The sequence below is a fragment of the Microtus pennsylvanicus genome, chromosome 13 (assembly GCF_037038515.1).
Source record: "Microtus pennsylvanicus isolate mMicPen1 chromosome 13, mMicPen1.hap1, whole genome shotgun sequence".
NCBI lineage: Eukaryota > Metazoa > Chordata > Mammalia > Rodentia > Cricetidae > Microtus > Microtus pennsylvanicus.
Genome location: NC_134591.1, coordinates 36,103,283 through 36,129,788, shown reverse-complemented (window position 1 = coordinate 36,129,788; position 26,506 = coordinate 36,103,283). Strand labels below are relative to the sequence as shown.

At 38.1% G+C, this 26,506-nt stretch overlaps 2 protein-coding genes across 6 annotated transcripts in view; one reads left to right on the top strand and one right to left on the bottom strand.

Annotated features, from left to right (window-relative positions):
* Efcab7 (EF-hand calcium binding domain 7) overlaps positions 1-9,528 on the bottom strand; it is a 55,161-nt gene extending 45,633 nt beyond the window's left edge. The window contains exons 1-5 of one of the 4 annotated variants that reach the window (XM_075945161.1): positions 9,194-9,528; positions 8,632-8,754; positions 7,173-7,360; positions 1,860-2,071; positions 815-901 (exon numbers count right to left, since the gene is read on the bottom strand). In XM_075945161.1, the coding sequence (XP_075801276.1) occupies positions 815-901; positions 1,860-2,071; positions 7,173-7,359 (486 nt within the window). In that variant the 5' untranslated portion in view covers position 7,360; positions 8,632-8,754; positions 9,194-9,528. The remainder of the gene's footprint in view (positions 1-814; positions 902-1,859; positions 2,072-7,172; positions 7,361-8,631; positions 8,755-9,193) is intronic. The other 3 variants (XM_075945160.1, XM_075945164.1, XM_075945162.1) reach the window with 3 other exon arrangements.
* A 1-nt stretch (position 9,529) lies between these two features.
* Positions 9,530-26,506, top strand: part of Itgb3bp (integrin subunit beta 3 binding protein) — a 46,867-nt gene continuing 29,890 nt past the window's right edge. For both annotated transcript variants that reach the window (XM_075945169.1, XM_075945168.1), the window contains exons 1-2: positions 9,530-9,676; positions 22,149-22,191. In XM_075945169.1, the coding sequence (XP_075801284.1) occupies positions 9,672-9,676; positions 22,149-22,191 (48 nt within the window). In that variant the 5' untranslated portion in view covers positions 9,530-9,671. The remainder of the gene's footprint in view (positions 9,677-22,148; positions 22,192-26,506) is intronic.

The window sequence follows — 26,506 nt, the reverse complement described above, 5'->3', positions numbered from 1 at the left end:
GAGTGAGAATGAATGGTACACCAGGAGAGGTGATTTATTTTTTTTTTAACAAGACACATAGACTTGCATTTGTTCTAAATAATTTTTATGACTGTTCCAGCCCAGAAAAGGTTCATTTCTGAAGGGAGTCTCTATGCTTGTTTGTATACCTGTATGCATTTTAACTTGGTTATGTGGGTTGAGTGGCCCTTATTCAAAATGCTCCAACCAAAAGTATTTTGGATGACTTCAGATTTTGGAGCATTTGCAGATACATAGAATATCTTATGGTATCTAAGTCTTAACTGAGAAATATATTTATGTTTCACGTACTGCTTATACAAATAGCCAGAGGAAGTTTCATGCAATACTTTTAGGAGGCCTCACATGGCTCACACATGAAACTTAGCTTCAGATTATGAAGCATTTCGTATTTTGAATGTTGAGGTTAGGGATGCCTGCCCTACACTATTTTAAATATAATTATCAGATCATAATTGTGAGACTGAAGAGAATAAATTAAAATTACAATGAGTATTCAGTTTATAACTATGCCCTTGTCAGTATTTTAAAAAAAAAAAACACTGTATAAGGGCTGGAGTTGCTTCATGGTACAGTGTTGAGCATGGATAAGGCCCTTGGTTGACTACAATAATAACAAACACACATATCTGATATGGTCTAATCATTTCACAATGTATACATGTATCAATAGCATCTATGAATACATTATCAATATACACCATTTTGTCAGTTATACATTAGCAGCACCGGGGAAAATTAAAAGTGATTCCCTTCACAGCATGCAGGTTCATATCAATAAGGGCTCATCTACCTTCATGTAGTCAAACTTTCCATTAGCATTTACATCAGCCAAATTTATCACAGCATTTACTTCTTCCGTAGTCATCTTCTCACCTCTCTAGAAATAAAATAAGATTTGTTTTAAGACAACAGAATCAATGTTTTGTTGTTTATGATGATGGTAGAAATACATTTTTGGGGTTTTTTTTTTTTTTAGTCAGTTTCACTATATAACCTGGCTGACCTGGTACTTACTATGTAGACCAGGTTGATCTGGAACTCTCAGAGATCTGCCTGCCTCTCTCCTGGCTGCTGGAATTAAAGGTGTGGGTAAGGTACAGTGCCTAGTTAGAAATACATTTAAATCTCCTCCACAAATAATTTTGAATATATGGTTTCATTATGAGTCAGAATTAAGCAATAATGAAACTATATTAAATAAAATTTCATGAAATTATTAAATTTTGTGAAAATATCCTTAATTTCAATTTTAAGATTTTAACAATTCATGTTACAGAGTCTGTAATAATGGATATTAAAGTTATAATAATAATATCTTCTAAGTGTTCAAGAAACAAAATGAATTAAGTACGGTGGTGCACGCCTATAATCCCAGCACTCAGGAGGCAGAGTGAGGTGGATCCCTGAGTTCAAGGCCAGTCTGGTCTACGAAGCCCATGCACGAAGAAATCCTGTGTTAAAAAAGAAAGAAAGAAAGAAAGAAAGAAAGAAAGAAAGAAAGAAAGAAAGAAAATGAAATGACAGAAAATTATTTCATATCACATTTACACTTATTTTCCTTTTACTAAACACATGAAAATCCTAGATCCTCAGAGTTCTGGGCAGAAAAGAATGACATGGGAGCAGGGAGACGGAAACACAGGCTCAGCTTTATACTTTCTCTTTAATTTATAAAGCACTTTTCATAGAGAAGGATTGCCAATGCTTTATAAATACTCTGTGCCCTTCATTTTACCTGTTGAGAGAATACTTACTTTAATGTGGATTTTGGCAGCCCAAGCTGGGCTCCAGTTGCTTTAGAGACACACACAGTATAGAATTCCCATAGTTCTTACCTTCGTTAGATATTTATGAAGGTCAGAGTGTAGAATGGAGCCATCGTCATTCACATCTAATTGTTTAAATGATTTTAGCAATTCTGCTTTTGAAGTAGGTTTTTCCTTGCTTAAAATTATACAAAAATCATCAAAATTCAGTTTGGCAGTTTGAGGAGTCCAGTACTTATTAATAGTCTTTTGAGATGGACTTCTTCCCGCATGTTGAAGAGCTGCTCAATGTAAAAAAGGATCATATATTACTATAACATTTGGAATTGGTATTTCAGCATTTTTCTTCAATCCCTATATATTAGCAAGCAAATTCAATATCTGTCACTATATCACCATTGCTACTGACTATAGAGTTACACCAATGTATGTTTCTCAAGATAGTTACATCCTTGTATACTTCATTATTGAAAACAAAAAATATATACGCCTACCAGCTAAAGAGATTTAACATATTAGTGGCAGAACTGATTTTTTTCCTTCTTCTATTGGTTTTGTTTTCAACCTACTTAACTGTCATTAACTGGCTTACTTAAGAACTTTATTTTTTAAGGCAGGTTCTCACTCTATAGCCCAGGCCAGCCTGGAACTCATTTTGTTGATCTGGTTTGGCCTTGAACTTGATGTGATCTCCCTGCCTCTGCCTCCAAAGTGTGGGGATTACAATGATGACACACTGGACCCAGCTGGTTTACCTAAGAACTAGTAGAGAAAACAAGGTTGACTGAATTTTTTTAAAGAAAACAGGGGTAACCACAAAAAGCATAAATGACTATTTTTTCAGGATTGACAGTTATTTCAGTGAATGGAAGAACTCATTTATTTGAGAATTTTTATGTCAACAAGGTGTGGCATCTATAATGTTCATCAGAGTTAGGTAGTAGGCGCTCCAGAATATCAACCATGTTCTAAATGTCAAATATATGTACAAAAGCATCCACTGCAAGGCTAGGGAGATGGCTCAGTAGGTGAAGGCACTTGCCACTAAGCCCAAACTTCAGTTCTGTCCCCAGGATCCACACAGCAGAAAGAACCCACTCCTACGAGTTGTTCTCTGACCTCTACATTCTTTGCCATGTACATGCATGCACAAAGAGGCACCACACATGCATATGTGCATGTAAGTGCAATCACATTGTGTGCATGCATGCTCATACACACACAAGCATACTTAACTAAATGTAATAATTTTTAAGAAGAGTCCATTTACAGTTATGACCCTGTTAGAAAACAGGGAAAGCTGATAAGCCTTTAGAAAAGCATCGCGCAGACACAATCGTTAAATGGTTTTAATTTCTAACTGTATTTTTATATCTGTAAAAGAGGCAGATCTCAGAAAGGCTGTGTTTGTATACATCACACAACACTAAGTACAATGTCTTTAAGCAGTTACAGACACCTGTCCATTTGAAGACAAGTGATGCAGTGATTCGCAAATGGACTTCTACACATTACTTTGTAACTGTCCATCATGAACTAATACACTTATGAACCATCAGAGAAAAAAGCATTACATTTCTAAGCTGCATCTGTCTTGAATTGTGCTACCAATTTTTATTATAAAATATTATATTGGGAATTTCCAACTATTTTGGATGGGAATGTGTACTATATATGCATCATAAATCAACACTAAAATGTTTATCTGAATTTTCTACAATTTAATGTAATGAAGATTAGTAAATACAAAACAGAGAGAAACATTAGAGAAATAGCCATAAGGAAAGAGAAACTAGATCAACATAATAAATACAAATATTTAAATCAATTATTGGGCACTTGTTGCACATAATCATACAAAGGGTGATTTTGTTCTTGGAGACACAAGCCTTTTTGGGTACAAAGTTGTTCTGTAATATAAATGCAAATTCTACAACTTTTAAAATATTTATATCTTATATATTTATTATTATTGTATGTGTGCATTATTAATATCATTATCAGTATTATCTGTGTGTGTGCCTGCACATGCATGCCAGGACCAACTGTGGAGGTCAGATGACAATTTGCTGTAGTTGGTTCTATCCTTCCACCATGCAGGTTCTGGGGACTGAACTCAGGTCAAGCTTGGTGGCAAGCACCTCTACTTATTGAGCCACCTCGTTGGCCTATGTAAACTCTACATGTTAAGTGTACTATTGCTACTTGTGGCCATGACTTACATTTGAAAGACTAAGAGACATTTTCCCATCCTTCAGTTTGTTTCAATGCACTGTACTTAGATAACTCAAACAGACACAGGAAGGAGAACAAGATAATCTTAGAGATGACCTACACAGCCAACAGAATCAATCTATTTATTTATTTATTGTTTGTTTGTTTGTTTATTGAGTCCAGGGTCTATGTAGCTCTGGCTGTCCTGGAACTTGCTCTGTAGACCTGGCTGACCTCAGACTCACAGAGATCTACCTACCTCTGCCTCCTGAGTGCTGGAATTAAAGGTGTACACCACCACTGTTCAGACAGAATTTATTTTTAACACTTATTTATTTTGTGTGTGTGTGTGTGTGTGTGTGTGTGTGTGTACACACACACGCGCAGGTACACAATGTATGTGGAGGGCAGAAGCCGAGTTAAAGAGTTCATTTTTTTCTTCCACCTTGTGGGTGCCAGGGATTAAACTCCCGTTGTTAAATTTGACAGTAGATATCCTTAACCACTGAACCGACTCAAGGTTTTCATTATAGTAACTGCCATGTTCTATCTGCTTATAAGACCTTTATGGAAATGTACAGCATTGAATATAGACACAGACAAAACCCTTGATTACCATGCTTCCCTAAGTATTTGCCTAATATGTAACAAACAATCCCATAATTCATTTACCAACAGAATTAGAGAAATAGCATATGCATTCAACTCCACTGACTAGAATGGGAGGATAAAGTGGAACCTAATGAAGTTATAATTTGAAGGTTAAAAATCTATTTGAGGAAGGAAATTCTTTTGATAAATATTTAGAAAATCCATTTTACCAACTCTTAGACATAGCAGTTTGGCAAACACTTGTCACTACCATCAACAACAAAAGAAAATTTCAATTTTCCCCCCATTTTGGAGAGTCTCTACTATGGCCCAGGCTGGCCTCAAACTTAAGATAATCCTCCTGCCTCAGCTTTCTGAGTGCTGGGATGGTAAGCTTGTGCCTTCATGCCTGACTACTCTATTTGCCAAAGATCTTACGGGTATGTCTTCTTTTTTTTAAGTGCTGAGGCTTGAACTCCAGGCCTGTGCAAAGGCTCTAGCATTAAGCTATATCACCACTTCTTTTAAAATCCTGATTTAAAAAGAATAACCGTCTCAAAATAAAATTAATTATGCCAAAATATGTCCTTCGGAGGAAAGGTCTCTCCTCTGAGAAGTCTCCCTAGGTGCAGATACTGCAAGGCTGACGTCTATCTACTGATCCGCTTACGGTGTACTTAGCCTGGCCATGTATCTGTAGTGGCGCTGGTCCTGCTGAGTCTGACTCGGAGTGGAAATGTCAGAGCATATGTTACGTGCTAAGAGCAGAAGCATGTAAGAAAAGAGTAGTAAGAAACACATGCCACTGATGCACATATTCCTTTGTAAGAACTATCTTTAACTTAACAGTGCTACAAAGAATATTAATATTCCTTAAACCAAAATGAAAATCATGTGTGACAATAGAAATGCAAAACCAGATTTGTTTTCTGCCTAGATAATTTCACAGAGCTGACAGTAACTTATTAATACATGTGAACTGATTAACAGTACAAGAACTGTACCAGAGGAAGGTATGTTAAACTTTTCAAGTTAACAAGTTCAATGTCTCCTTTCTTCCTTTCTTTCTCTCCTTCATTCCTTCCTTTTTATTCCCTGAGACAAAGCTTCACTGTGGAACAGTCCTGGCTGCCCTGGAACACTCTCTACAGACCAGGCTTTGATCTCATAGAAATCCACCTGCCTCTAACTCCCGAGTGCTGAAATTAAAGGCATGCACCACCATGCACAGCCACTATTTCTATTTTCTTTTTGTTTTTAATAATTTATTTAATGTGCTTTATTTTATGTGCATTGGTGTGAAGGTGTCAGATCTTCTGGAACTGGAGTTACAGACAGTTGTTAGCTGCCATGTGGATGCTGGGAATTGAACCCAGGTCCTTTGGAAGAGCAGGCAGTGCTCCTAACCCCTGAACAATCTCTCCAGCCCCCCACTGTTTCTATTTTCAAAAGAAAAAAAAACTCAGATATTTTACCAACAGTGGCAAAGTGGAGTTTTAATTAACTGAGTTTCTGCCTATACTATTTAATATATGCCAATTAAGCACAAGTATTTAAAATTCAAGATGAAAGTTTACTAATTTTAAAATTATGTAAGTCAAAGTAAAGCTACAGATAATTTTTTAAAATTGCTGCCATCGTGTGCATTTGTTCTTAAACTATTTAATTAACGTCTTCTTATGGAGAGTAAATATATTTTAATCTTGTCAATTTTCACCATTCCTCCAAATGAACTTTCTTAGAAAGAGATCATATGTACAAAAACCCAAGACATTTCGCAGAAACTCAGCAGAATTTAAGGTTTAAGGAAATCACTTCTAAAGATGGCAAAGAAACCCAGTTTCTCTGTTCTCAATATTAGCCTTGATGAAACTGACACAAGCCATCGGCATTACCTGCTACTGTCATTTACCCATCTCCAGGGACTGAAGACGACCAGCATCAAGCCCTCCAGGGACTGAAGACTACCAGCATCAAGCCCTCCAGGGACTGAAGACTACCAGCATCAAGCCCTCCAGGTTATTGACAGCCTGATAAACATCACCTTTAACGATGTGGAGGACTTCTCAGCCAGAAGAATTTTAAAATATGATAATGGGTAGAATAAGAAGCAAAACCTCCCAACCCCCAATTCTCTTCTAAATTTTCATTTATCTATATTTTTCTCTTACAGTCATTTGACCCCAGTCTTGCAATTTTTTTTATCTTTTTCTTAATGCAAGTCAAAATTCAGACTAATGAGTCAGATGGCAAAAGGGTTTTTATTCTATTATTATAAATCTAAAGCACCACCAGGACAACTGAAAAACGGCAACAGTAACAACTCTTAAGCACGTAGTAACTGATAGAAGCTCTGAACACACAATCTCCCCCTCCATATATATGGATATATATACACACACACATATATGTTTATGTGTGTAATCTGGAAGCCCCTAGAATATGTAACCATAGAAACAGTTATGCTTCTTACAGTCCTGTTGCGTGTTTCACTGTGAAACTGGAGTGACTCAATGACATAATTCTAATTCAGACTTTTCAGTCTAATAACTTTCAACAAATCAGGTAAAAATTTACCTAGGTAAAGTTGATCCTTAGAAATAATGTTTTCCAGGCTGCTTTTGAAGATAGTTAAGTAGGCGGCTCTACAGTTCATATAAAATGCCTCCTGGTCAGTTAGTGGAAATTTCTTTGTTCGGGGACGCCCCGAGAACATTGATTTCTGAGTACCCAAAGCTGCATCACTTCCAGGATTGCCGGCCATTCTATTAGAAAACAATTAAAATTTTACTTTAGTCTAGGTAAATCACCTAAAACACAAATGTAGCACCATGAGGTGGAGCACTGGGCTATTAAAGATTTTACATATAGAATAAAAAAGGCAAATATTATAACCTCTATATGAACTCATCAGTACATGTTAAGTAAAATCTTTAACAATTGAGTTCTAATTATATATATACACACACGTATATAATTCCTCAAATATAAAATATCCCAAAGAACAAAGTTGTAGTATAATATAAAAGAAATCAGAACAAAGAAAATGTGTATACACCGATCATCTCAAAACAAGAGGTCATGGGAGACTTCAAAAGGTTGCTAAGATTCCATCTGTTTACAAACAGGAAGCCTACAGAATACTACAGGACACAGTCATGCTAAAGAAACTATAGAGGGGTGAGATTCCCTAACAGTGAGCTGTTTTATGTAAATCAGCTGCAGGTGACACCCACCCTCCAGAGCAGAATTAACTAACTCGTCTCATTAACATTTCCATAACACAGCACGTGTCAAATCACTGTCTAGCTGAAGTCTCATTTATTACCATTGGGCTTTACTGAGTTCCTTCATTAGCAGTAATATTTGGGGTCTGTACAGAGCCTCTGTTCCTAAGACATTAATACACAATCGTACATCTCATTTCATCCTTTTTACTACACTGACCAGGTACTTTTTGTCCATTTTACAGAAGATGAGATCGAGGGACAGAGATGTCACCCAGTTAGCAGGAAGCTGTGAAAATTCAGTGGTCTCTTCCGTTTAACTAGGATGAAGGTTTATTGAACAAAGGCTACTATGAGGTGCTAAATTGTGCTGGTGGTCTAATGGCTTGCCAACATTACTGTAGCCTGCGTTGACTTCTAAAAATACATTTCAATCTAATAAATTGAATAGTTCACGTTGAACAATAAGATGGCACAGGTAGCGTCCCCTTCAGGACTCATTGGATTCTTACTCAGGGGGCCTAAATCACTGGCACCTTCGTGAATTATGTAGGTCTTTTACACTTGGGAAAGAAAGATAATAATCGCTTATCATGGATGAAGTACCCTATTTATAATACACAGACCGCCTGCCTGACACTTTCATATTACACCAGATTTAGAAGGACCCCATAGGGATGCGGTGTCACAGTCTGGTTACTGCAAATTGGTACCGCCATAATTAAACATCAGTTTTAAACACATATGCGTGCACGCCATCTCACAAATGTGAAAGAAAACTGTTCCAATAAGGAAGAACGAGCACTCACTTTACAGCCAGCAATTTAAAAACATATTTTTAAGGATCTTCTTCAAACGCTCTTTCCAAATAGGGTTATTCTCACATGGATCTCCCAGGGCAGAAATGTTCCAGAATTCTATTCTTTCCCTTCCTGTGAAGAGAGTCTAAACTGAAGCTTAAATATATGTATAATTGCACCCCTAGGGCTCGGAAACCCCCTTTTATTTAAAACTCTAGACCAAGACTGAGACGGGGCCTGGAGACTACATTGTAGCAAACGGCTCCATAAATAACCAGACACACAATAAGCAGGAAAAATAAACTGTTAACAAGCGCCCAAGGCGTCTAAAGGGCCGAGTGAGAACAGAGAGCCATCCAGTCACCGGGACTTCACCATGTAACAGCCACAGCTAATCGGAGACAAGCTCTCTCCGTTTTTTATTCCGCAGGCCACAATGCTGCTGGATCCCTGTGTTTCAGGAGCAGGCACGGGCCGTTAGGACACAAAAGTAAACGTAGCTGGTGGGAGAGGCAGCCACACAGTGAGGGGCAGAGCGAGCGAGAGAGCGAGAGGGGGTGCCGGTGGCTACCTAATTTCAGCTCACAAACCAAGAAGAGCAGCCAATTTTCTTCAGTAGTTCTGCAATCTCTCAGCGCAGCCGGACGGACCGCCGCCTTTTTTAGATTACCATAGCAACTGCTCCTCTCCGCCACCGGAAGTAGGAGGCAGAGCACCTCCCAAATAGTCCGACCAGAGATCTATAGACCTCTGACTCGGGGAGTACAGTCGCGGCCCTGTCGCTGGTCTGCCGCGAGGCTGCTTTATCCAGAATAGTGAGAGAGGGTCGGCAGCGGCTAGATGGGGCGCTGGCCCTGGCTCCCCCCGCACACCCCTTTCTTCACACACACACACAAACACTCGGGCTCTTTAGCGTGCGGAGGCTGTTTCCAGCGGAGCGCGGTTTGTGTGACACCGCATCCAGTGTCTACTGCGCTAGGTTTTTATGCTTCCGCGTTTGAGGGCGCTCAGTTCTATCCAGCAACGGTGGCACTTCCTAAAGTCCCGAAATGCCGTAGGTATCTCTTCCCTGGATGTTGCTGTTCTGAGGGGCTCTCTGTGAGCAAAGGGAGTATACGTTGCCTTTTCTGTTTCTACGAACTTGTCTGTTGACAGTGTCAGGATGCTCAATCCACCTCTACTCTTGCAACCCCACTTTAATTCTCAAAACCTCCCAACAGTGTAAAAGCTGTGGGCTAAATCTGAGTAACGTCTAACTGGAAACAACTTAGATAGGGTTAACATACTGAGAATGAAACAAAGAAAAACTTTTTTTTCTTTCCTAAAAGAGTAATCGGGGAAATGGCCTGAATGACTCTAAAACAAGTGGAAAAGAACAAATAACCAATGACAGTAGAATGGATAGGATCTTTAAAATACAGTGAATGAAGGAACCACTTTGTGGAGGACAGCACACAGCCTTTAGAGTTTAAGAGCAAGCACAAATAATCGTGTGTGTTAAGATTATAATGGGAAGCCGGGCGGTGGTGGCGCACACCTTTAATCCCAGCACTCGGGAGGCAGAGGCAGGCGGATCTCTGTGAGTTCGAGGCCAGCCTGGTCTACAAGAGCTAGTTCTAGGACAGGAACCAAAAAGCTACGGAGAAACCCTGTCTCGAAAAATTAAAAAAAAAAAGATTATAATGGGAAAAAGCAGGACATAGCATAAAATTCATTTTAATGGTTGCCACATGGGGGTAGCCTGAGGGCTAGCGAAGGAGCAGTCAGGTGTATAAAGTCATATTGGTGATATTGTTGCTTGGGGGATGAATCTTTGGTGGTTTGCTTTTATAATTTGAACATCGTATTTGTGTGTGTGTGTGTGTGTGCGCGCGCGCGCGCGTGTATATCGTAGCCATTTGTTTGTTTGTTGTTTTAAGATTTAGTTTTACCATATTACATTCTTGTTAAGTCTAGTTTCTCCACCATCGGTTAGATCCTTTGAGAAACAGGTGAATCAACTAATTGCTGTTCCGAATTTCTTTAAATTTGAATCCTCATGAATAAAATAATTGATCAGTAAACATTAAGTGCATAGTAAAGTTGCTGTCTAAAAAGAAATTATAAGGTGGATGTGGTGGCGGTACCTGTAACCACAGTGCTTGGGGGCTAGAAATAGGAGGATCAAGATCAGGAGTTTAAGGCCAACATAAGGCTCAGACTTCAAAGTGGGTAGGGGGACAGCAGCAGCTGCTTTAGACTATATCGAGAAATTTCACATCACATCTATGTATACATATTGCTAGCGATAGATGTAATAGCTTTTACTATTACATTCTCTTCCCCATCCCCACATCTTCCATCTTTTCATTTGCAAGTTTCCTAGCTGCATCTGCTTGACTTTTCTAATTAACCTGTGTTACCATGCTGCTTCAGCCAGAGTCACTCAATTAACTTAATACTGTACCAAAGTTAGGAAATTAGAATAGCATTAGTGTTGGAATTTCTTACTGTGGCAGTGTTCTTAGAGTGGGTTAATTCTGCTGATATTTTTACAAAGTCAGAGTTTTCTGAAAAGAAATTAAAATGTCCTATTTGACTTGGAAGCCTAACTATTTTATTACACTTGTTTGGGCTTTTGGTCAGACTGGTGCTAATGCCAAATGCAATTATTTTTTATTGTGAGGATTGATTATAAATCAATAATTTCTTTATTAATATTTATTTATTATGTATACAATATTCTGTCTGTATGTATGTCTCAGGCCAGAAGAGGGCACCAGACCTCATTACAGATGGTTGTGAGCCACCGTGTGGCTGCTGAGAATTGAACTCAGGACCTTTGGAAGAGCAGGCAATGCTCTTAACCTCTGAGCAATCTCTCCAGCCCCTATATTAGCTTAAATTTTTTAAGCTAATCTTAAATGATTAAAATTGAGTGCCAGACTAATAGTTAGCCATTTAATAAGCATTGTTTGACCCACAGGAGATATTCAGAGTTGTATAATTTCTTTTACTTAAAGGAATCTTGCATTTTTAAGGTTGGTAAATTGTTAGTACTTGCTCTAACTATTTAAAAATATTAATTTTAAATAAATGTTTATAAAATTCAGAAAGTTATAATAAAGTATAATGTGCCCTTTTATAATGATGTGAGCCATTCTCCTAATATATAAATTAAAATCTCTGAACATCCCTAACATTCTAAAACTAGGTCCTACTTAAATCACATTTTTGTCTCACGGCCTTCCCAGCCACGTGCTGCCTGACCTCAGCAGCCCCCTGGAACTGCAGAGGAAGTATCCACACCCCCTTTACTCTGGTATCCTTCATGCCTCTAAAGCCAGTACCACACTGGTTGGCACTGCCAAGGTTGGCTCCAGCTCTGGTTGGATACACCTTCAGTTAACCAAATTAGTAGCAATATTCACTTGCTTTCAAAGAGCAGAAAACCTCGTAGGCTATCTTACACATTGGAAGCTTAGCTGACTGGGGTCTTGTTCCGAGGTCTCCCTTCTTTGTCCCAGGGCAGAGCAGGACTCTCCTTAAGGGCACTTATCTCCTCAATAATTGCAGCACAACACAAGCCTTGACTGCAGTATTATGTTTTCTGGTGCTCTTTTTGTTTAAACTGTGCACATTTTATTTCTTTCTGCCCCACTTGCTCTTTTTTACTGTAGACTTGTACAAGAGTCATTAATAACAATCCATATCAAAGATTCAATATTATGCTATCTTGAAATTACATCTATCAAAGAAATTGTTGCATGTGGTGGTTTGAAAGAAAGTGGCCCCCAAAGGGAGTGGCACTATTAGGAGGTTTGCTTTGTTGGAGGAAGTATGTCACTATAGAGGCTGACTTTGAGATCTCATATATGCCCAAGATTCTTCCCAGTGACTCAGACCACTTCCTGTTGCCTACAAGCCAAGATGTAGAACACTCAGCTACCTTTCCACTACCATGTCTGTCTGCATGCCCCCATATTCTACCATGATGATAATGGACTGAACCTCTGAACTGTAAGTGAGCCACCATAATTAAATGTTTTCCTTTGTAAGAGTTACGGTGGTCATGGTGTCTCTTCATAGCAATATGAACCCTGACTAAGATAGTCTATTACTTTTTCATTTAGCCTCTATCAGATTCTCAGGCCTGTAAATGGAGGCTTTTCATCCTGCCCAGTGCCACATCCACTTTTAAAATAACCACTTAAAAGCTTAATATTACTTACAAATGCTTGGCCAATGGCTCAGGCTTATTACTAGCTAGCTCTTACATTTAATTCAACCCATTTCTATTAATCTATGTATTGCCATGTGACCTCATTTTCTACATGTCTTGCTTCCTCAGCAGCTGGCTGGCTGGCTGGCGTCTCCTAGCCTTCACCTTTCTTCACCTGTGTCTCTGCTTGAATTTCCTGTCTGGCTCTATCCTACCTTGGCATAGGCCAAAGTAGCTTTATTGATCAACCAATGAGAACAACACATATTCACAGCATACAGGGTCCCACAGCTCAAGACAGTGACAGAAGACAGCCAGATTTCTTTGCCAGAATGTCACAATGGCCCCTAGCACAGTTGCTAATGTTGCCTACCTCTGAAACCTCTTGAGCTGGGCCTTTGCCATCTGTTTTACTCTCAGTACTGCTATCTTCCAGGATCCTACTAGAACAGCTTGCTAAACTCTGCTTACAGAATTCAACCATTTTTTTCTAGTCCAAAGCTGTAGGTCTTCCACATTGCTCCAAATAATAATAATAGCAATGGTCACATTTGTCAAAGCAACAGAGTGTACTCTCAGTACCAACGTCTGTTAGTTACTTTCATATTGCTGTGATAAAACACGACTAAAAACAACTTATAGAAGAAAGGGTTTATTTTTTGGCTTATGGGCCTAGAGGCATCGTAGTCATGATGGGGAAGCATAGCAGCAGGCAGTAGGCATGGTGGGAGGAGCAGGAAGTTGATAGCTCACATTTTGAATCACAATCCTGAAGTAGAAAACCAACTTGAAGTGGTACAGAGTTTTAATCTCCAAGCCTGCCTTCAGAAATGTACTTCCTCTAGCAAAGCCGCACCGTATACATTTCCCCAAAGAAAGGATAAAATTTTAATAAGGCTGGTGCCATTATATCAATAGCTTGTTAAAATTTTGATTATTAGGTTTATGTAAGAAAATAGTTTGTATTTGTGTGGTGGCACATGCCTGTGATCCTACGACCTGGGAGATAGAGACAGGGGGATCTGTAGTACAAAGTCATTGTCAGCTATTTACTGAGTTTAAGGCTAGCCTGTGCTGCATGAGACCTATTAAGAAAAAAAAAGGGGTGGGAGGGTAAGAACATGGAAATACCGGGCCAGAAAATCCTACATATTTATACATATTACATTTAGTTTTTTGGTTTTTTTTTTGTTTTGTTTTTCGAGACAGGGTTTCTCTGTGCATTTAAAGAATGATTAAGCAAATGAGACAAAATTCAGATAAGTGATTTGGAAAAAGTCTGACCCTGAACTTACTTTTAATTATCCTGGGTTGTTTTTTTTTTCTTCGAGACAGGGTTTCTCTGTAGCTTTTGGAGCCTGCCCTGGAACTAGTTCTTGTAGACCAGGCTGCTGACCTCGAACTCACAGAGATCCACCTGCCTCTGCCTCCCAAGTGCTGGGATTAAAGGTGTGTGCCACCACCACCTGGCTTAATTATTCTGTTTTAACCTATCAAATGCTGAGAACTTTAAACATGTGTCTCTACCCCCATCCTTTGGAATAAAAAATAAATAAAAATTATAAATAATAAAAGTTATATCAAAATTCACTGATTTGTTTTATGAAATTAATGAATGAATAAAATAATGAGTTATACACAACTAAAGAAGGAATTAAAAATTGGAGCAAAATTATGGAAAATATACATAAAGAATATAACATGAAAATGAGTTCAGAACTGGAAAAATATAGAGAGAATTAAAAATTAATTTTCAATAACTTCGGGGTTAGAAAGGTAGCATGGAGAAGTAATATTTGAGATTGCAACATTTCTAGAATTATAAAACACCAACACAGATGTCTACCTTAGACACAACTGTGTTAATATGACATCTTTGAAGACTGATACTTAAAGTACTCTGAATATAGTTAATCAAAAATGTTTTTAAGAGGTAAGTGGAGGGGTGTTACTTTATTGGTAGAAGGCTTGCCAAGCACGCATGAGCCTTTTGACTGAACTCCTAGTACTGTCCCCAAATATATAAAACACATATGTGTTTATATATAGCATATATTTGTGTGCCATGTATCTTTTCATTATATATCATCACAAATATATATTTTAAAGACATCTAGGAGTTTCAAACCAAACTAGTTGTCTTACATATACAAAGGTGGGGCACCAGAGAAAATTGAAATAAGTATTTGTGATTTGATTTTAATGAAAAAATGACCACTGACTTTTATTTTTTTTTTGTTTTTGCTTTTTTGTTTTGTTTTGTTTTTGTTTTTTTGAGACAGGGTTTCTCTGTTGTTTTGGAGCCTGTCCTGGAACTAGCTCTTGTAGACCAGGCTGGTCTCGAACTCACAGAGATCTGCCTGCCTCTGCCTTCCAAGTGCTGGGATTAAAGGCGTGCGCCACCACCGCCCGGCTGACCACTGACTTTTAAAAATCAATAATTTATGTAACAACAGTTTGCCAGCTATTCTTAGGTTCTGAGAATCAGAATATGTATTGTCTAAGTTTGAGTTTTCATGGAAGAGAGTTCAGTAAACATTTTAAGAACTTAATGCTTATTTTTTTTTAAAGATTTATGTATGTATGTATACAACATTCTGCCTCCATGTATGCCAGAAGAGGGCACCAGATCTCATTACAGATGGTTGTGATCCACCATGTGGTTGCTGTGAATTGAACTCACGACCTCTGGAAGAGCAGCCAGTGCTCTTCACCACTGAGCCATCCCTCCAGCCGAACTTAATGCTTATTAAGTAACAGATAAAACCCAGTGATTTAATAATAGGGAAGAAAACATACATATTTCTTTAACATAAAACACTTAGTGATAAACTCATGCACAAGTGCTGTTTGAGACAATTGGATACTTACTGAAAACTGAACAGTATCTATGGCAACTTCATAGAGATTATCTGAGTCTTAGAAGTATAACATACATCAGTAACAGTCAGATGTTTTGTTGTTTTTGTTTTTCTGTTTATGTGTGTTGTGAAATATAATTCATAAAGAAAAGTGCATAAAATATTACCTCACCTCCCTGCCATTTAAAATTCTGTTGGCCTGTGTAAGCCCTTTCAATTGGTAGGACTCTTTTAAAGAACTTACTATTGTCAGATACATGCACAAATACCTGTGTTTTATATTGAGAATATCATTTAGGAGTGAAATGTTCTTAACTTGATTTGTCTTTCTACTAAACTTAGAACATCTCTTCAGTCTATGTTCTATGGCTAGTATTCCCAGATATGCCCATTAACTGCTGTAAAAAAATGTCTTTTGCCCATTATTAAATTTTTGATAAGAAAGGTTTTGATATAGAAATACATTACCTAATAATTGGCCAAAGTTTTTGGCTGGTTGTGTCACAAAGTATTATAGAGAATGATTCCTTTAGATATTTTCCCATTGTGCCCATATGTGTTGGGTGGAATTCCCACTCACCCATGCTGTAATGGAAATTTTGTGTGTGATTGTGGGAAGTTTTGTATACATAGAACTGAATGAAAAGGAAAGAGCAAACCAGATATAGAAGATTCTTCTCCCTTTTTTCTCATTCTCACATGAAAAATAGAAATTAAATCATTTCATATATGTCAAGTTGCATTTAATGTGCTGCGTGGCTTATGCACTTGCCCACTGCCTTTTATCAAAGGAGCACACGCAAGTCCTATAAACACTTAGGTGAAGCTGGTGGCCGGTAGCATTGTCATGGCCACTACACCGAGGAATCATGGAAGCACTGAAATACTAAGTGATATTTTTATCTTTCACTCAGAAATTCTTACCACTTTACAGGCCAGTATTACCAAGTTTATGAAGCTCATTGCTATTATGTGATTTGCCCAACTTTGGGGAACTGTTTGGCATAGCATAACAGATCCCCCCAGTCTTAGCTGCTTTCCTAAATTTACTCCTCACCCCCAACTACTGCACTCAACCCTACCATTCAACACCATGTTTAGCATTTTAAAAGTTCTATTAAAAAGAATCTCATCATACAGTTTTGTGAGCTCCCATGGTGTCATTCCTTTCTGGCTAAGAATCTTTTGTTGAAATAGGAGCGGCGGGCCACGTCCCGGCACCCGGCCGCCCCCACGGCTAGCTTTACCCGAAATAATTACACGGAAACTGTATTCTTTTAAACAGCGCTTGGCCCATTTCTATCTAGCCTCTTCCATGCTAGCTCTCGCACCTGGACTAGCCCATTTCTAATAATCTATGTAGCCCACGAGCTGGCTTACCAGGTGATCTTAACCTGCGTCTGCCTGGAGTGGGAGAACCATGGCGACTCTCTGACTCAGCTTCTTTCTCCCAGCATTCTGTTCTGTTTACTCCACCCACCTAAGGGTGGGCCTATCAAATGGGCCTAGCAGTTTCTTTATTGCTTAATCAATGAAATCAACAGATTGATATATGACACTCCCACATCAATCTTTGATAGTTTTTCCCCTTAGAACCATTTATTTAGTATTATAACTGATGTTATGTGGGGATATTTTGTCATCTAACAAATAAAGCTTACCCGAAGAGCAGAGTGTAGAGTGAGCCACTAGTTAGCCATAGAGGCCAGGCAGTGGTGGTGCACACCTTTAATCCCAACACTTGGGGAGGGGCAGAGGCAGACAGATCTCTGTGAGTTCAAAGCCACCCTGGGCTACACTAGATTGCTCCAGTCTCAAAGAGAAACAGAGCCAGGCTGTGGTGGCTCACACCTTTAATCCCAGTGTTTGGGAGTCGTTCAACTTTAGTCCCAGCACTAGGGAGGTGGAGATGGGAAGGGATATGGCTGGGCAGAGAGGAGAATATAAGGCGGGAGAAGACAGGAGCTCAAGGCATTCAGTCTGAGCAATTCAGTCTGAGGACTTGTAGAGATAGGATAACCCTTCAGTCTGAGCATTTAAGGAGGTAAGAACTCTAGTGGCTGGCTACTCTGCTTCTCTGATCTTTCAGCTTTCACCCTCTAATACTTAACTCCAGGTTTTTATTATTAATACCAATTACAAATCACACTACAATGTTAGTAACATTATATAGTAAAATTTTTTTTAGTCATTTTGTTATGATGAAGCAGCGAATCCTATTTAAGGATACTATCATGTATTGAACTAAATAAAACCATGGACCATTCATAAAGAATGTTAAACAATCTTTACCTGCTGAAAACATTGCACACCAAGTATATTTGTCCATATGAAATCGCAACAGCATTAATTCTAGTAGCAACTGTGGTTAGCAGAACAAAACAGCTTCAGGAAGGAAACATCCATTGTGGCTCACAGTTTTAACCGAATCAGTCCATCGTGGCACTAAGGTATAGTGGAGCGGTAACCCACATCATGGTGAGCAGGAATCAAAGAGAAAACACCTGTGTATGCAGCTTTCCTTTGTCCTTTTCATCCCATCTGGGCCTGCACTCTAAGAAGTGGTGCCTCCCACGTTCAAGGTGAGTTCTAAGAATGCCTTCATTGTAACCCAGGGGTATGCATTACTGATTGTCCAGTCAGACTGGCAGTTAAGCATATCTAAATCTAGTACAATTAAAAATGGGATATAGTAGTCAAGCTATGGGAGTAGGTGGAAATTCGAGAATATGGAAAATGAGCAGTCACCTGCAGATATGAGATTACACTTAAGTGAGAATACATCTATACCATTGTGTAACCATTACCACGCTCTATCTCTAGACCATCTTCATCTTGTGAAACTAAAACTGTGTTCTAATTAGACAGTTACCCACTCCTTCTGCCTCTAGCCCACAAACCTCAACATTTGATCATCATGTCCCTGAATTTGACTACTATCATATGAATAAAAATTTCACAGTTTTGTAACTGTCTTATTTTACTTAAGGTAATATCTTCAGGGATCATCTATATTGTAATAAGTGTCAAAGTTCTTTTTTGTTGTTTTTTGTTTTTATTAATATTTTAATAAAAATATAATATACCACTTTCCCCCAACTTTTCCTATTCCCCCTTCACTCCCTTTCAAATTGGTAGCCTGTTTTTCTTTGGTCATTATTGGTACTTACTCATACATATAAATACAACTGCTCAGTCTGTCTAATGTGGCGTACTACAGGCAGCTAGTGACCAGTGAAGGAGAATTAGCCTCCCCCAAAGATGCACTCCATAATTTGTTAGCCAAAACAAAGTAGTCAGGCCTGAAATCATATTTCACTTTTAAAGCTGACTAATATCGACATATGCATATACCACGTTTTGTATATTAATTCATCTATCACCAGCCACTCGGGCTACTTCTGCCATCTTAACAATGCTGCCATGAGCATTGTTTTATGCATGCCCATTCATGTCCTGGCTTTCCATTCATTTTGGAGTTGGAGTCCCTGAATATGGTAATTCTGTCTTTACTGTTTTGAGAAACTGTATTGTTTCAATAGTGCTCTGCTGGTTTACGTTCTCATCATCAGTGTGCCTGGGTTCTTGCTTCCCTGCATCCTTGCCATACTGCTTATTTTGTATTTTGTTTGTTTTCCTATAATGCCATTATACTAGTAGTATTTAGTAGCATGTAGAGCCTCGGGGTTCTGATGTGGATCCTCTAGTAACTACCGACCACCTTTTCACGTGCTTGTTGGCCATTTTTGTATCTTTGGAGAATTATGTGTTCAAATCCTTTGTCCATTTTTTCTAATCTTCCTTGCTTTCTTTTGCAACAATGTCTTGCTATGTAGCCCATCCTGGCCTTAAATTCTGCATCCTCTGCCACAGTCTCCCGAATGTTGCAGTTATAGGCATGTAGCATCTGATTTGTTTGCATGGGGTTTTGTTGTTGTTGTTGTTGTTGTTGTTTGGTTTATTTACTTTTTAAAAGATAATAGCCTTAAGAACCAGTTACAACTTTAGAACATCCAGAAAGATCCCTGTGTCAAGTTTTACCTGTTCTTCCTTAAGTGGCATCTGTTTCTGCTCTGTTCCTATTGACTCAAGAGTAATTCATTTAGCATCATTTCATCCTCTTATATCAGTTGTTCATGGGTGAAGGAATACCTGCGTAATTGATAACAGTGTGTCCAATTATGATTGAAAGATAAGGATAAATTATCATAAATTCTAGTAAGTTTGCTCTTTAAGTGATCTGTAATTTTTCTCTCAATTCAAGACCTATGTGATTAGTTGTGAACGCATTAATAATAAACTTTGAGACACAATAATGCATCAGTGTTGCCTTAAGGAAAGAAATCCAAGCACATCTCCTTCATGTCATCTGATCAATAACAAACCCGATTTGAGTTCTGCACTTCACCATCCAGTGTCTTCTGTCCTCCCTGTCTATGAGTCTGAATCTGTGCCTGCCTAAAGACTGTCTTATGAATCTGTGTCTGTTCCTAATAGAGGTCTTTGTTTTGTATTTGTTGAGCAGCACGAAAAGTATCATATGAGGAAGAAATAAGGGATATGTCACAGAAATCTTTAACAGTTTTTTATAAGGTATTTAAGTCACTGACTTCTACTGACCCCAAATGATCCAGATAAGAAACAGCATTACAAGCATCATTGTTTATTTTGCAACATTTGTGATGGATATTCATTCCTAAGACTGCTTTTAGCCTATGTGCTGTTTCCAGCAAATGATTATAGGAACAAACATGCATTACTCTGGGGCAGGGGCATGGAAGAGTACATAATTTAAGATTCTAATTATACATTAGCTTTATTGTAAACGTTGATTATATGGGAAATGTAAGGCATTTGCAAGCTGAACAGACAGGCTGAGTACACAATAGGATAGCGGTCCTCAAGATGTAATTCTGTCTTTGGCTATGAGGTCCAGAAAAAATTCCAGTGTCTTAGCATGGGAGAAGTCCCCCACCCCATAATGCCTTACATAGATCTGAGATTCCCTCTCTGAGAACATGTAACATTGAGCAAGTTGCACAACTTCTCTATAGGCTGAACTAAGTCATTTCTCAGATGTTTTCTCCTGTTGCCTATTAAATCTTCTTACTTATTACCAATTTACTCGCTACTCTTATCACCTTCAGTAAATCCCATCTTTAGGTTCTAAGCAAGCATAAATAGATTGCAGCCTATTTTAACTCACTTTCTTGAAAGTTTAACATTTCCTTGGCTTTATAGATCTACTTTTTATCTAATCTGAACCCAGAATTACTTTTTCTAAGAATTAGCCAATGATAATGTAGCAATAATATTTTGAGCAGTATCAGGACAAGCTTTGTGTTCTTATAGAAGCTAATGTCATAGCATTTAAAAACAATGAAAAATGCTCTAGCAATTTTCTAAGATCTATATTTTTAGGAGAGGTTCTATAAAACAGAATATAACACAATCTTTTACAAAATGCTCTAATTTTCTAATACTTGAAGTAATTCTGTCTCAGAGGTCAAGAAGTGCTTTTAATGCTGCGTTGGAAAGCCAGTTTTAATTTATATTGACCTTTTTCTCCTTTGAGCATTCAGTCTGCAATCAATAAAATGTTGATGACTGCTCTTTAGAAGGCAGCTGTACAGCTAAAGTATTATAAATATTCAACTTTCCCTTCTAAACATTGCCACCAACAGCTGGGCATCCCATTTAGCAGAACAGATTTTACGCACAGAGCTGGCACGTTCCTGAATCAGTGTAGTGACGGCAACAAAGACTAGTTTCTCATGGACTGGGACTTGTAAAGACACGCAGCATCTGTTCCCCAGAGCAGTCATAGTCTGCGCGCCCTGAATCATGTCCGATGCTAGATAATGTGCAAAGCCTTACCATACAAATACCTGCACCGCTTAGCACCCCTTTCCTGCAAATGGCAGATTTTTTTCCACTGTCTCTATCAAAGATACTTAGATTATTTTACTATTAGGTATAATTTTTCCTCAATATTTTTATGCAGACAACTTATTTTTTTACTAAAATTTTTCTATAGTAAAAACTAGTCTGGGGATATAGCTTAGTGGTAGGGCTCTTACCTAGCAAGCACAAAGTCTGGTTTCAGTACCCAGTACTATTTAAATTTTATGGTAGTATGTGTATATAAGCTTTCTCTCTCTCGCTCTCTACTATCTATCTATCTATCTATCTATCTATCTATCTATCTATCTATCTGATTCATTTGAATGCTTAATTATGACCCTATGTTAAAATATGCTACTAGAAATAAACTGATCAAATAAAAATGTTAAGATATCCAATTTATCATCATAATTTTTTCATGTGGCATTTATCTTTAACAAGCAATATAAAAATTAGTTGGTAAAAATAACTTGGACTCAATTATTTCTATTTTATCCTAAAATATCAACCTAAAATAAAGCATGCCACATCTAAAATTTCTTTAACTATTTTGTTTACAGAGCTAGAAGATCACTGAAATTGGATGATCTGTTTGTGAAAAAGGTAAGTATTAGTTTTTGAATTGTGATTGCAGCCTGCTGTTAACACATGCCTGTAATCCTAGTACATGTTGGGTGGAGACAGGAGTATCCTGAGTTCAAGATAGTCCTCAGCTACGTGGTCACCTGGGTTACATGGGGAGGGAGGAGATAGGAGAATGAGAGAGAGTAGCATGTGATTGCATGGTTATGACTGTTTTTAACTTTTGCTTATTGATTTACCTTAATAGGTATAACATGTATCAAAAACATGACACAGTTGTCATTAATACAGTGTTGTCTGCATATAAAATATTTTTTAATCCAAAATTTCTGGTCAGCTTGAGATAGACATGTGAGAAGCAAATTATTTAGTAACCTTTATAAAAATAATGTAGTAGATATTAGTTAACAGAAGTTTGCCACCTCTCTCTATATAGATAGAATATATGTTTCTAATGTATAAGAATATATGTCTTTAATGTATAAAAAGCAATATGAATAATAGCAGTATTTTAATCTATATATTATAACCTACTAAAGTAATATCAAAACATTAGTGGCATTGTCATATCAAAAAGTAATAATTTGCCTCAATTATGCTGGCATAGAGTAAATGACAGAGTACTGTCAGTATAATAAAATATACCATGTTAATCACAATAAAAAATAAAGTTATACTATTGGTATAATTTTCTAAATCTACTCATAGAATATTCCCGGTGCCAATATGTTAGCACATGTTATCTTATAATCAGTCATTCCATACCAATTATGAATGTAGATACAAACATTGACTGACATACTTATGACTTCTCTAATGTTAAATGTAAATAATTGGTAACGAAAGAAATTAAATCAAATTGCTAGTCAATAATTGGGCTCTTAAGAATCCCATGAGACTGCCATTTTAAGAAATGGTAGCGCAGGCTTTTAATCCCAGCACTCAGGCAGCAGGGGCAGTTGGATCTCTTGAGTTTAGTCTGCTCTACAGAGGGAATTCCAGGACATCCAGGACTACACAGAGAAACCCTGTCTTGTAGAGCGAGGGGGGAGGCACTTTTTGGAAGACTCATTGGTTTTAGCAAAAAATAATATCATCATTTAAGAACCTTCCTGGGTGTTTATATATATATATATATAAAATTGGTACAAAGATGGAAAATCCTGCAGTGGCACTAAAAACGTCATGAAGGTGTAATCAGCAATCTAGAGTACCATTATCCAGCTTGTCAGTGGAGTGCAGCTGTGACCGTGGATCTGCATCTGTCTCTTCCGCCAGAACGGTATTTCGGTCAAGTACCATCTTTCCTGCCCCAGACCTGTTCTTTTGGAGACCAACTTTCCACCTGGGTTTTCTTCATATGAGGATGTGTCTAGGTCAGGGTCACAAGAAATACCCAGTGTTAGAAGAACACATTGTTATATTTGGCCTGGGTCTGTACTTTTAAACCAACTGTCTTGAATATTAACTCAGTTAATATTTCCTTACTTGCCATTGATTTATTCATATTTTCTAGTTGTTCTTGATTTAATCTGGGCCAGTTGTATGTCTTGGGGATTTGATATAGTCATTCATTCATATTTCCTTAAGACCTGTTTCATTTCTCCAAAGTCAGTAGATTGAGCAGCACCAGTCAAAAAACTTATATGCTCCTTTTGGATTTCTAGCAATAAACATGAAGTTATATTTTTCTCTGTCTTTTGGCCAGTCCCGTGACCCTCTTCAGATAATTTTTTGTGTTTCTATGTTAAAGTTCCTAAGTCATCTCGACGGACACTTCCATCTTCCCTTTCTTGGTCTTCTGTCTGGGATCATGCACTCATCCCTGATCATGCACTCATCCCTGATCATGCACACAGCCCTGATCACGCATACAGCCCTGATCACGCACACAGCCCTGATCACGCACACATCCCTGATCACGCACACATCCCTGATCACACACACAGCCCTGATCACGCACACATCCCTGACCACACACACAGCCCTGATCACGCACACATCCCTGATCACGCACACAGCCCTGTTCTTGAGGAATAAGATAAGAGAAAAATGTATGCCTGCTGTTCAGACCTTACACTGCTGCCAGATAGTCCATGATTGCTTGTGTATCTGAATACGCAGTACAGAAATAAAACCCCTTTTATTAACATATGCAAATTTAAAATGTTTATATTTAAATATACAGAGTATGTCATTTGCATATGTCGGGTTCATTTGACTTCCTGAAGAAAGTCAAAACCAAGGTGTTTTCCAAATAACAAATTATGTCACAGTGGCCCAGGTAGGTGGCAGTAAACTCTGGAGTTGTACATCTCCAGTTCCCTTATTGCCTGTCACACTCAGTGCTCATGTCAGTTCCCGTCTCTTTCCTTGCCCCAGTCTATCTAAGAGATTCCCTCCTCAGGATGCAATGACGTGAGAATTAAGTCCATTAGCCTGGCTTTATGCTTACCCTTTCTGTTGTGTCAGAGAAAGTATATCCCTGAAAGGGAAAATAACTTCACAATTCCAAGACAGACAGACAGACAGACACACACACGCACACACACACAAATAGTGCTAAAGATTATGGGACTGGAACCTCAGCCAAAGTGCGTTGGTTCTGGGGAGATTTTCCACAGACTCTACTCTGTCTCTCGTGTTTGAATGACACAGTTGGAATTCCTTTGCCTTTACCTCTTCTCTTCACCAAGCTAGAACAGAGAGCAATGCCATGCAGCCTTGCCTGAGACACATGGCATTGCCAGCTGCCTCCTCCCTACCTACTCTTCCCACTTTATTCACCATACTAGATAAGAGGAGAAACTCGAGTCAAACAAATGACGTGAGCACAGTCACGAAAGTGCAGAGCAGCAGAACCATTGTATGAGTCCCCACAGGCTGCCTGGGGGTGCTCCTTCCACGTGCCATGGCTGTTTTCCCTTTGGTCATTGTATGAGTCCCCACAGGCTGCCTGGGGGTGCTCCTTCACGCACCATGGGTATTTTCCCTTTAGTACAATGGCTTAAATATCGCTAGACTCTTTTCTCTTGAAAATTTTGGTTTATGTTAACTTTAATAACTGTCTAAATTTATTAAATATTTCAAAATATTATGTTCATTCAGTATAAAAAGTCTTTAATAAACTGATTCCATTTGGGAAAAAATATTTAAAAAAGATTTAGTTTCACAAATGGATGGATCTAGAAAGCATCATACTGAGTGAGGTAACCCAGACCCAGAAAGACAAATATCATATGTACTCACTCATAAATGGCTTTTAGATATAAAGCAAAGAAAAACCAGACTACAATTCACAATCCCGGAGAACCTAGGCAACAAAGAGGACCCTAACCTAAGAGAGACATACATGGATCTAATCTACATGGGAAGTAGAAAAAGACAAGATCTCCTGAGTAAATTGGGAGCATGGGGACCATGGAAGATGGTACAAGGGAAGGGGAGAGGGAGGGAAGGGAGTGGAGAAAAATATATAGTTCAATAAAAATAAGAAAAAAAAAGGAAAGATTTACTTTCTTTTTTTATTATATGTGGGGGGGGGGGGGTATGCACACGTAAATGTAAGTGCCCTTGGAAGCCAGATTGTGTGCTGCCCTTTGTGGGTACAGGGAACTAAACTCAGGCCCTCTGCACGAGTAATATGTGGTCTTAACACTGAGCCATCTCTCCACCCTGTAAACTTATTAAGCAAAATCATTTACTGACCTGATATCTGACTTACTATGTAAAATTTCTTCCAGGAATAACCATAATCTTTTATTTTCCCAAGACAGAATTTCTCTGTGTAACCTTGACTGTCCTGAAACTCACTCTGTAGACCAGACTGGCCTCAAACTCAGATTCACTGGCCTCTATTTACTGAGTGCTGAGAAGGTGTGGGCCATCAGGCCCAGCATGATAGTCTTAAAATTACACAAAAGTGTAAGGTCTTTGGGAGAAAATATAAGAAACCATATTTGTGAATTTACAGGAGCCAAAAATTTCTCAAGACATAAAAAAGTTATATTTATAAAAGAAAAGTTAATGAATTAGACTTTATTAAAATTAATTTTTTTCTTCTGATTGGAAGATCACATTAAAAACTGAATAAATTCCAGTGATTTTTAAATTTGAAGTGTATTTTTGTTTTATAATAAAGTTTAAAATAAAAAATTTCAAAATTAAAAAAAAATGAAAGAAAATGAGCAGGCAAGCTATGAATTGAGAAGAATATATTTGTCATGCATGTATCTGACAAAAGTGCAAACTATAGAAATAAGAACTAAATAGAAAAAATTAAAAACATGAACAAACTTTTAATTCCCACTGAATAAGAGTAAAAACCATTGCCCAA